Source organism: Dysidea avara, chromosome 1 (genome assembly GCF_963678975.1).
Source record: "Dysidea avara chromosome 1, odDysAvar1.4, whole genome shotgun sequence".
NCBI lineage: Eukaryota > Metazoa > Porifera > Demospongiae > Dictyoceratida > Dysideidae > Dysidea > Dysidea avara.
This window is the reverse complement of record NC_089272.1, coordinates 7,539,973-7,552,815: the sequence shown is the minus strand read 5'-3', so window position 1 is coordinate 7,552,815 and position 12,843 is coordinate 7,539,973. Positions and strand designations below refer to the sequence as shown.

The window sequence follows — 12,843 nt, the reverse complement described above, 5'->3', positions numbered from 1 at the left end:
GCACAACTATACATCCATCACTAATCACATCACTATGAGGAAGAGTTGGCTTTACTTGCCTTGTAATTGGCTGCCAAGTAGGGCAGAAATTTGTGTTTCATTTCCTATTTTAAAGAAAGCAATCTTGTGTCAGGAACCCAGTGAATCATTTGCTTATTACTGTACATATACTTTTTAACTACACATGATCTGGCTAAGTAGCAAGTTTCTTCTGGTCCTTTGTGTGGAGCACCTCTCGTGAGACACTAAAGTTGATATTTCTGTGAAGACATCAGCTGAGCTGCCTGCCCAGTAGCTAATAATAAATAAATTCCACAAAAATGGTAAATTTGTAAATGGATTGGATCCCAAGGCATTCATGGGGGAATAACCTACTTTCCCAAAGTACACTGGATGGGGATTTGACCACTTGCCACACATGGAAAACTTTGTTAGATGATTACTAAGGTGTCCACTCATTAAATTGCAGTTCCGGACTAAGAAACGTTTTTGTAAACAGGATATGCATGTACTAACTGTATTGTCAAGAGTCTGTTAAATGAAAGATTTGGTGGAAACAGACAGCTAAATGAAGACAAGTAGTCTCGCCCTGTAATTTGATATTTTATTTAAACTCATAACATTCGGCATAGCCATTCTTCCATGCCAGAGTACTCAGGAGCCAGTTACATCAATATAGCATACGATGACAAAGTACAAAAGCAAAGAACACACACAAATAATAAATAAGTGACAAGACAAGACAACAAAGTTAGACAAGTAAATATACACACATTGACTATTATTAGCCAGAGTAGCTAAGACTTGATTAATGAGACAGTAATCCAATAAAATTAAAAGATCATTCACAAAGCCAACATGATTTATTTAAACCATGAGATGATAATAGCTACATGCTTAATTAGGCGCCAATACATCACTACCGAGTAAGCGGTGACTGGTCAAACGACATGAACGATCATCAGAAGGTTTTTTAAAAGTCGCCATGCTTCACTCGTCACGTGCCTATACTTTCAAGACATTCCAGATTCCATTTTGGGATTCCAAGTGATCGATTAGTTTTGGATTCCAGTTGGCGTGTCAGACCCCTCGTCTCTTGGATCCTTGGCAACCTGAGTGAGTATAGCTAGTTTTACAGATTTTATGTGCGCCAGTGTTCTCGTTTATAGCTACGCATGTTTTTACAGTACTGGGGTAATGCGCTGGGTTGCATGAAAAGCGGGCACGTCCTTGACAAAAATGGCCAGTCTCCTCGACACGCCTTGTAACATTCACAAACTATATAAAATTATAATAGGCGACTTACGCGATAGCTACTTCGCCACTAACTCTTACATAGTTGTGTAATAGTTGTTAAGTATTAATTAATTAGCCTGATGCTAGGGGTCCACAACTCCTTTGAAATTTCGTACAGACTCTTTAAAATCTGATATCTTTAAGGTGGCAGTTGAAGTAATTATGTGAAGCCTCACAAGGTTAATTGAACAGGATGTTGGTGGTTATGCGCGAACAAATCCGGAAAATTGTAAACCGTTTCAAACCTGATTGAAGCGCTGGAAAGAACTAAGGTAAGTGCAGGTAATTCCAGACACTTAGATCGTTCTCAACAATGGTAGAATCCCTGGACATATAATTTGGTGTGCCAATGCAGTGTCCTATGGTCTATCTACAAACCAAAATTGAAGCGAAACCGTTATTCCACCTTAAAGTTTGACACATATTTGTAGCGCAATCACGGGTAATCTTGTTCAAAAACATTGAAAATGTTTATCTAACCTGGCAGCCCAAGCTCATATTTTTGATTTTCAAAGATTTATATGAAGGTTATATATACTCTCGGCTAATTGCATACTAAAAATCATAAGAATCCATGCAGCACAGGCTGAGTGGCAGTCGATTTTTCAGCAGCTGCTCGGTTGAAATACAAAGAAAATATTCGAGAATTACATAAACTTTTAAAAATACGCACTGCTGCTTTCTCCCAAAGGGTATGAGCTTTCTACTTGATTTATAAGCTGCAGATAAGTGGTACTTTAGCCTCCATACTTCAAAGAGGATTGGTATAACCTGTGGAAGGCGCTACTGGCTTGTTATTCGAAGTGTCCGGAATTAGCCGCATGTTGCATTTTTACATGCTGTTAAATTTTGGCTCATAACTCCTCAGCAGTTGATTGTATCGCAACGAAATTTGTACTGCAGATGCACCATAAGATAGGCTTTAAAACGATTCCTAGAGTTTGTCTTAACTCGTTGTGAGTGCAGTGTTAGAACGATTTTACTAAAGAGTGTCCGGAATTACCCTCATTTACCTTAACTTCTGGGCTACTGCTGTTGATATAAGTAATGATATTCACGTCTAGAAGGCTTCAGTTTGTCAAAACTTCGAAGCGTGCTGATGTCTCATGATTAGTACTATACGGAGCGCGTCCTTGCCAGCCAACTAGTCTCACTATCCTGCTAATATCTTCAAAATTACGTGCCATTGTCCATCAAAATTTGGTACAGGCATTGGGAAATTATGTCTAAAAGGCTACAGAGAGATATTTTGCAATCTTTGTTTCTAGGGCGTTTTACCCCACGCGGAAGCCGCAAAAATCTCAAGCTGTTATACTTTTATACACAATTCAGACTCTGTCACATTGTTCTACAAAGTAAGAATTGTTTGTAAGTAAAATAGCTAGGCACAATATCAATGGTTTTTTCACAGCGAAGCCTTGTGCTGCAGTTTACTGAAATTATACTAAAATGATGCAACTATGATGTAACATTATAACGCAGTGTGTTTTTAAAGGGCAGTACAGGTGCTGAATACCCTCCCTCCCATTATATTATTATGAACTCTTGACGGTACACATTTCCCGTAAACTTATCTCAAAAATATATACTTCATCAAGTTTCTGTATACTTTAAATTTATGGTGTGATTATTGCTCCAGTGACGTCTGATTGGTAATTCGTGATTAAAAAGATTTGATTAAATAAACTGGGGATATATATTTAGAAAGTAGATGAGTTGTTCTACAACTTAAAGATATAAAACTGTTGATTGGATGTAATGTGTTGGATGCCCGTGAATCGACTTTTTTCTGTGATTATACATATTAATCGGATAAATCTTTCCATAATGGTATCTTGAGCACAGTAGGGATAAACTCTTCTTATTGTTTTACTGTGGTTTAATATCGTGCACTACTCCAACTTGTTTCAGTACTTTTTATCAATGTGCTATGGTCCCTACTCTAGTTGAAAATTCCAAATTTTTCTGTGTACTTGTTTGTTAACTTTTTTGTAAATATTTACTATGACTTGGTAAACCCACGCATAAAGGCACCACGCACCCCAATTATCGTCTGGAAAGTGAAGTATCCATTACGCTTCATTGTCAGCTATGTCCAACCCGTTACACTGCATTTTGGATCAAAAACTGTTCGAAAAGCACCTCTGCAATCCATGCATACCGAAAAAAAAGAAATGGTGCCGCGTACTCCAGTTATATCAATTATCATCTGAAAAGTGAAGTATCCATTACATTTCGTTGTCAGCTATGTTCAACCCATTACACAGCAGTACGAATCAAGAACTGTTCAAAAAGCACACTGCAATCAGAGTAGCCACTATGAAGGGAAGCCATCACGTGCTATTTCCAAATCGACACTTTTCACTGTCGTGAATGGAGCACACAAGAGGACACTGTTAAGTCCATGAAGAATGCATTGTACACACTGCGGTATGCCAAAAGGCACCTCTTGGGCCTAAGCGACGTTGAACAGTGAAAAATTCAAGCCCGTAGCCATAGCCGTTATCGAGTTACGCTTGTCTGAAGGAATCAGTCAGTTACTTACTTACTCAGTCAGTCAGTAGAAAATTTCATTAAATATATATTTTTTAAATTCCGTTGCAACTTATTGAAGGTGTTTCGGGTCGATCTGAAAGCTTGTTTGGGTTAGTTTTACCTAACCAATACTGCCTCATCGTCGTCTGGGAAAATTGAGGCTGGTTTTTGGGTAATATTATTTCGTGGGCCACGCCTACTCCTTTGTGGTCCCTACTATTACTATTGATGATAAGGTAGAAACTAAGGGAGGTGAGTAGCTGCAGCACTGGTGATACAAGGTTACGAGTATGGACTATGAGTATGGAGGCTCGAGTTTGAACCCTAACTCAGTCAACTTTCATATTTTTCGCTTTCTTAGGTTTTTTTGTCTAAGTTTTTTAAATTCACGTGACTGTTGGCTCTATATAACCTGACTAATATTAACTCTGATTGGTGAATGGCACCAGCTGCCATCTCGTGATTACTGTTATAAGGGGCGCGCCCTGACTAGCCACATGGTTTTCTTTCTTGCTAAATAACTTCAAAATTATGCACCACAGACCATCAAAATTTGGTATAGGCATCGGGTAAGCGTTACACTACAATAACACTGTACACTTTGAATGATCACAATTCGGGCTTGATGGAGTTGTTGGCCAATGTTGTAGTCCACAGGTGTGCGTTTTCACTACTTTCCATGTTGTTATCAGTAAAAAGGAAAGCATAGAATTGTTCTACAAGGTGAGAACTAACTAAAGACTTCTTGAGCTGCAATGACCAACAATACAAAATTTACAATAATTTCCCTCCAAAAATGCAAGATTGAGATACTGTTATAGAGCAGTCAGTTAAATACTCTAATAGAACAGTCACTACACATACGTAACACTATTGAGAATCCTCCATAGTTGCTGAGTATGGAAACTAGCATCTGCAACACTATCCCATATATGGGAACACTTAGCCTATTAAGGATATGTTGCTATGAAATGCACAAGGTCTTGTGCATGCCATTCTTTCCATATCTGATCCTTATACAACTCTTGATCAATGTAGTCTACCTAGAAGCAGTATGAATTCATAAAACCACTCTACATTAAAACAAACCCTCTACCTCAAAACAACCCCCTTGACTGCCCCTAATGCCAAATTAATTGTTCTACCCGTATTTCTCATCCATCACTACTCACAAAATGTGTAGTGACGCAGGTTATACAGGCCAGAATTACTTTATGACCAGAAAATTTTGATTGAGAGACAAAAATTTTTGCAGAAATGTGCAAATAAAGCAACATTCACTAATTCCCAGGAATACTGGCTATGAATATAGCCTATGGTAGTATATTTGCAAAGCCGTCATAACTTTCCTGCAAAATAAAAGTAGGCAAATTAATCTGAAATGCTAAACAGGTAAAGCACAGATATTGCATCTTGGTGCTCTTGTGTCATCGTCACCAGTGTCACACCACACAGAAATGGCAATAATCACATAGCACCCAAATACGATAGTCTCAGCTGGCATTAGCTACACACAAAAGCCATGGCAACCTCCTGCTACTCACTGTGACTCTCACCTTTTGCCGCCATTAGCTTGCTGGTAGCCAGTTAAAGCACTGCCAAGCTCGTGCACTATACTACATGTTACCGTGCTCTAGAGCCTAATTAATGTACATGCCACACTTGGCTTTGCTTCAATACCATGGCTGCATGCAATTGTACTCCATATTGCACTTGTGTATGGCATTGCCTATAATCAGTGAATGTAGCTACATTTAAATAATTGGAGCTACCTTTAAAATAATTGGAGCTACATTAAAAATAATTGGAGCTACATTTAAATGTAGCCCCAGTAAACTAAATGCAATGCTGGCACTGATGAAAAGCATTGCTTTAGCAGCTAAAAGTCATATGTGGTGTCATGTTCCACCTAGCCAGCTACCCCAGCTAGGTCAGATACTGTATTATAGTAAGTGGGCAAACATAAGGCATGTATTTATCTCTCTCCAAGGTTACATCATTGCTTTGCTTAGTTACTGCTATCATGTAAACGATATCTAAAAGTGCTTTTCTTATTAAATTTTATACCAATGGCAACACTTGTTACCTAAAAACTTGGGTTGAAGTTCCATGCTGTCATTAATGTGAAGAATAAAGGCCAAATGGATTGTATAAAAGGAAAAAGGTATTACGTGAAAAGCTTGATCAACCCTATGGCAATATTCTGCACCCTCCAACTGTAGAAGTCACAATTGACTCGCCAACATGTTTCATTTGACATACAGACAGTAAAGTAGTATATGCCTACCAGGCACCTGATGCCTACTGTACAATAGGAAATTTTGATGGAGGGAAAGTTGACAATTTAAGTGTTGATAAAAATTACAAATTATATATTATATAAGTGTTAATTGAGGTTTGATGAATTAAAAATTAAATTATTTATTTCACTTTCTCAAATTTTTCTGGTTGTGACAGGCAAATGTCACTTACGGTTCAAGGTTTTTATGGTTCAGCTTTGTTTACTCGTGAACAATGAATGGCCTTCTTTTTTTTTGCTGATGCAGTGGCAATCATGGACTGGTAAAACAGTAAACATAGCTCACTACCTTGTGGCTAGTGCAGTTATATTTTATAGACATCAATAAAGTAATTTATATTTATATGCAGAGGAGGCTGGTGACGCATCATCAAATACTACAATAAAATGTGTATTTATGCATATGTGGTACGCTCTAAATGTGTTGTACATAGCATGCACTCCTGTGGTGTATGTGATGTGTAGGAGATGATAGTTCACATTTGCTAACTAATGGGCAAATGTGAGCTATCATCTCCTACACATCACATACACCACAGGAGTGCATGCTATGTACAACACATTTAGAGCGTACCACATATGCACAAATACACATTTTATTGTAGTGAAACATCTTGTGGTATCAAATAAAGTTCTACGCATTTGACTTTGGCACCTCGGTATCAATATTGATGTTTAGTGTTCTGATGTGCAATTTGGTATTCATTGATTTATCACAGTTCCCAAAGCCGTTTTCATCCAACACGTTACTGCATGTGGCTTTAACAAGTACTACATTATGCATATTTCTCATGACTATGACAATTACAAGCAAGTGTTTGATTGTGTAATCACACATGGCAATCTAGTGTTATACCAAAAGCAAGACTTAATAATACCAATAATTAATAATATTCATGCAAAAACAGCCAAGCTGTATAAAAAGGGTGAGGCTTCAAAAGCCTGGGTGAAAAAGTTGTGAAAGCAAAGGTGGCGGCTATGAAATGGCTGCAATGATGTTAGTGATAATGATCCATTATTAAAAGTTATTAGCATTAACATCATTGCAGCTATTTCTTTGCCCGCCACCTTTGATTTCACTACTTTTTCATCCAGGCTTTTTGAAGGCCGCACCTCTTTATACAGCTTTACTATCTTTGCATGGATTTCACTCTTCTTTAATGCCCCAAAAAGCCAACCATAAACTGGCTTTGAGGTTTGTTTTTGCACAATCATTGTTCTTCTTATCGACAGGTACAATGACAATGATATAAGACAAACTAGTGCTCTACCAATATATTATACAGAAAATGATCTGATACCAAAGTCAAAGGATCTATGTAATACTGATAGTTGCGCTTGCTTGTTCATTGCTATGAATAGTGCCTGTATTCCCTATCTTGTTTTACTGTATAAACACTAGTAACAGCAATAGTAATTTTCATTATGAACCTTATTGTGTTTTCTATTTACAGTAATATAGTAATGACTCAGCCAGGGACAACAAAAGTCGTGGTGACACAACCACAAGCAAAAGATGTGAACACACTCGATTTCCATCCAAACCAAAATGAAGATGACTGTTGTGCTTCCTGTTACAGTACTGGAAACAATGGCAATAAATCTGACTGTAATGAACATCATGCTTTTGGCAGACAGCCCCATGGTGTTGTACCTCATTATGGCGGACTTCATCAAGATATACATCCTCATGGTGGACTTCATCAAGGTGTTCATCCTCATGGCGGACTTCATCAAGGTGTACATCCTCATGGTGGACTTCATCAAGGTGTACATCCTCATGGTGGACTTCATCAAGGTGTTCATCCTCATGGCGGACTTCATCAAGGTGTACATCCTCATGGTGGACTTCATCAAGGTGTACATCCTCATGGTGGAATTCATCAAGGTGTTCATCCTCATGGTGGACTTCATCAAAGTGTTCATCCTCATGGCGGACTTCATCAAGGTGTTCATCCTCATGGCGGACTTCATCAAGGTGTTCATCCTCATGGCGGACTTCATCAAGGTGGACATCATCATGGTGGACATCATCATGGCGGTCATCATGGTGGACATCATCATAATGTACATCCTCATGGTGGACATCATCATGGTGGACATCATCATGGCAGACATCATCACACTGGTGGGTTTGGACATCACAATAATGGAGGTGGATTTCATCATCACCACTAATCAATGATTCATTACTATTGTTCTGTGCTGATGGGTCTCTGTTAGTGGCAGGTCCTATGATAGTTATTAAACATATTATGCAGTAGTTTTAAAAGTGTGTACGCTATATGGTACTGTAAAAGTTATGACTACCAAAGTTATTATGATTATGTATTATACAGTAATAAGGTTTTCAGACTGATTGCAATAGCATGCAGTTTTCTTATGTCTGTTGGGCTAAGTAGTTATTCCAATGGTGAGTGTACAACATTTGCAAAAACAGTGGGTGCACACATTTCCAAAAACATGTAATGGGTTATAAAGGTGATCAAAAGGGGGATTATGTAGAACATTACTATGTTGTTTCCACACAGTCTAGTATGTATAGCTGATATCTGAAGAATAAATAAATTTACCTGTACTGCTTGTGTATTTACATACTATGATTGTAGCTATGTTTTGTGCTTTGCTTAGTTAGTCAAAGTGCTAATTTTTCAGTTCTTGTATATAAAATCATATACTAGCTAGTGTATTATTTTCATCGATACACCTGCAGATTAATTATTAAAATTATTGATGTGAATGGCAGATTTCTGTAAATTCTGCAGTTCAGCGATTTCGTCATACAACTTTGCTTTAAACTTTAAACAGGTCGATGATGTAAGGTATCTCTACTATAGTATGTTCACGTTGAGCTGAATCCTGAAAAACAGCTAAAAATTAAAAGTGGATTTTTCTCAACAGAGTTAATAACATTTCAGCCAACTAGATGATTATTGGTAACAGCAAAGGTGTCAACAACAGACATGTATGGTTTGGCTCCATTACAAGTTCGGGAAAGGGCTGTAATGGACACTGTACTTGTATGGCTTCCCCATAGGAAATGTATTGTAAAAATTTTGATTGGCCATAAATATTATGTCAATCATTTGAACAAAAAGATTTCAAAATATTTTTAACGGATCAAGCAGTACTACAAATGAGCCAAATTTCAAGATCATGTGTAATTGCATCCGTGAGTTATTAAATGTTTTTGAGGATTCAGCTCAACGTGAACGTACTATATCCTCCATCCATTAAAATAATCTGTTTTCAGAAAATTCTCAAATATAATTGCCACATTGATAAATGCCATACAGAGAAATAGTGTCTGGCTACACGGGACTACAATATACTGTTTACTGAGTGTATTTTATAGTAGCTAATTATAAATCAACTGACCTCTGCTGCTCTGCTTGTCATCATTAGGCTCCAAGTTGATAATTATGTATGGTTTAAGTGTTTCTTGCTTGTTTTAGCTTGCATAGTCCATAATGTTTTACATGAGCAAGTTTAAAGCATTGCATAATCTCAATTTCATCTATAACACAGTCACATCATCGAACCTATAGCCATCCTCGACCACTGATCCTTGTCTTGGTTTAGTCTTTTCCTTTTTAGTCATGCAGGCAATGTTCATAATGTTATCCTCAATCATTTCAATTGCAATTGTAAAGGTTCAGTGAATAAACCAATACACAATAGTTATGGGTGTGCATTTCCTAGGCGATATTCTCACAACACTCCTTCTTCCCAGGGTAATTGGAAACAGTGGAAATGGAAACCAGAAACAGAAAGTGGAAATGGAAAACGGAAATAGTCAAATCATCATATAAATGTATCCTAAAGTAAAACCCTTGTTTAGTGGCCACCTCTTATAGACCATGCATCTCTGTACAAAGACCACATTATAATTAAATCTCAAAGATGGCTAAGGCACCTTTTATAAAGATCACCTCTTTACAAAGACCATGCACCCCTTCACATTGCAATAATAGCTAGGTTCCAAGCATCCTATGAGGTTGTAGTGTACTAGCTACATTTCACTTGCATGGAATATTTTAGTATGACACATTCTTAGACTAGCTGGTACCATAGTATTATCTATGCTGATACAAACTAAGCGATGATGGTATATGAGAATATGACATGGACAAAGAGATGACATTGATGATCATGAAATACATGTTTAAAGCTTACCAATATTACCATGTAAAGAGGTGGTATTTATCAAAAGTGACCACAAAATGGTCCTTAGCCATCTTTGAGATCTAATTACAATGTGGTCTTTGTACAGAGATGGTCTTTATCAGAAGGTGGTCTTAAGGAGGTGGCCACTTAACAAGGGTTTTACCCTAGGGTACATTTATAATAATTATGATGATTTGACCATTTCTGTTTTCCACTTTCCGTTTCCAGTTTCCATTTCCACTGTTTCCAATTACCCTTCTTCCCATCCATCATCAGACTATGGAACTCCCTCCCAGAAGATATTGTTGGCTCAACAGACTTCAATCATTTTAAAACATTGATATTATAATAAAACACTGGCATTACACCCTCTACAGCTGTCAAGTGCTGGACAGCTGGGTAACACCAACGACTATTAGAAACAAAGCTATTCGAGAGCATCAGCAGTAATACTGAGCTCAGAATAGGCCAAATTGATACTGCTGGCAGATGTAGGATGACATGCAGAAGAACGATGACCCTTCCAATGCATAATGGCTGACCTTAATAGAGAGAAGCAAAGTCAGGGTTTTTAAGAGTAAGGACAAATTTCCTGACAAACTTGCAGTTGGTTGGACAAATGTGTAGTTGGCTGGACATACTAATAGCTATGTGACCGGATTTCATATAACCAGCAGGCTTCCACACACACAAAATCAAACTTACGTTTTTACCAGAAATGGATTGCTGGTCTAATACTAGGCATTCCAGTATCCGAGATTTTTTAATAAAAAAATTCTCCGTATATTCCCCAATAGAACCCTGGCACAAAATAACAACTCGTATTTAACTTGGGATTGCTCCGTCGTCCAAGCTCTAATGAGGACGAAAATCACTGTGGGGTTTGTCCACACGTTGATCATCATGAAAATCTTAGTTTTATCGTGCGCGTTACATATAAGTAAGTTTTGTGTTGTTTTGTAATCTTTTCAAGCCTTATAATGTATGTAGAATGCTTTAAAACTTTAAAAAACGTACTGTCGGGTGGAAGGTAGTCACTGGTGCTTACTTTAAAGTGCGTAGTTACTTCGCTCGGGTTAGCGATTTTCAGCTCCAGAGCAATCTTCTGATGGCTGTGTCATCAGCTCAAAAGTATAAACCACTTCAAAGTCGGCATAACAATACCATAATTGAAACCACAACTCCACCTTAGGTATTGTTGCATCATTGCGGCACCTCCACTTTAGTTGTTTACCTTTATAAGTTGTTAACTTGATGTTTTTACTTACTTGACATAGCCTCTTGCCTATAGGTATACACCATTGTATTGAGAAGTGTGCAATAGGTGAAACATATTTGCTCACCACAAAGTATACAAAGATAGCTGAGATCTGATACAATCTGAAGTTACTCTCATTACATGTACACACTTGCAGATAGAAGCAACTGCAGTTTCAAGATAGTCCAGATTGCTAGATGGCTTCCTGATTCAATTGTGCCATTTTTCCCTTTAAAATGTATGGGGAGCCTCTGAGAAAAAATGTACCTTTTTTCAGTTTTTAAGCACTGTGCATGCCAAAGTAGCTAATTCCAACCCAACAAACTATATATTTCTGAGATCGGCAATCAATACTCTATCTATTGAGCATATAAAAAGCCCATTTTTCCAAAATTTAAAAATCGGGCTGGAATGCCTACTAATACACTATCATATTCCACACTGTGCTTCCTTCAGGACTGGCAAGTCTGGTTTCTGCAGCAGCTTTCTTCCGACCCTGTCAAAGCCACGAGTGGGAGATTGGTGCCATTAAATGGCCATGGCTTTGTGATAATGGTGTGTGGTGAGCTGGGACTTCACAGAGAGCTTGCCAATGGTGTTCTCAGTCAATTTGGAGTGGTTTGAGGGCCATGGAGGGCCAAGGAGAGCCCAAACTTGGCCTCTGGCAAATTTTGGGTATCAGAAATTTATACACCCACTCAGTGATAGTTGGTAAATAGATGAATAATTGGTGCAAATTTTGTTGGCACAGCTGTAGGCACTGGGAAGTTTTACACAATGATTACTTAAAATCGCTATATCTCCTAACGAAGCTTTGTGCGTCGAAGCCTTGTTTTGTCAAATTCAGTCACATATATTACTGATTATAGTCTGTACATTTACGTCCATATATGCACGGACACAAATGCGCAAAGCAAAAGAGTCTTTGTGAAAGAGGTGGAAGGTTGTGGGACTTTGCACACCAAGGATCAGCTTTCTTGGCTTCTTTGTCTGGTTGCAGCAGCCCTGCAAAGTCATTTCCGATTAATATGTATAATCCGGAAAAAAAGTTGATTTAAAAGACACCCACAGTTCACAAATCACACTTAGGCCCCTATTCGGTGATTATTAGTTTCTCATCCAGCCTTTCTTATTATTATGATGCGGGCGGGAGGGTATTACCATTATGCCATTATTTTATAACATTAACACACTAATGTACAGATCTTGTCCAAATTGTCTTTCCTTCTTACTACAAACATTTCTTTCACCAGCTGATTCTACTTTTCGTGATCGCCAACTGTTTTTC

The 12,843-nt window shown here is 37.9% G+C and overlaps 2 protein-coding genes across 2 annotated transcripts in view; both read left to right on the top strand.

The window, feature by feature from the left end:
* The window catches only part of LOC136254307 (glucose-6-phosphate exchanger SLC37A2-like), a gene marked incomplete in the record, with an annotated part of 323,373 nt that overhangs the window by 106,806 nt on the left and 203,724 nt on the right, over positions 1-12,843 (top strand).
* Positions 896-8,532, top strand: LOC136254279 (uncharacterized). The gene is made up of 2 exons (XM_066046950.1): positions 896-1,116; positions 7,585-8,532. Exon 2 carries the CDS (start codon positions 7,680-7,682, stop codon positions 8,313-8,315), a length of 636 nt encoding a protein of 211 aa, XP_065903022.1. The 5' UTR covers positions 896-1,116; positions 7,585-7,679; the 3' UTR covers positions 8,316-8,532.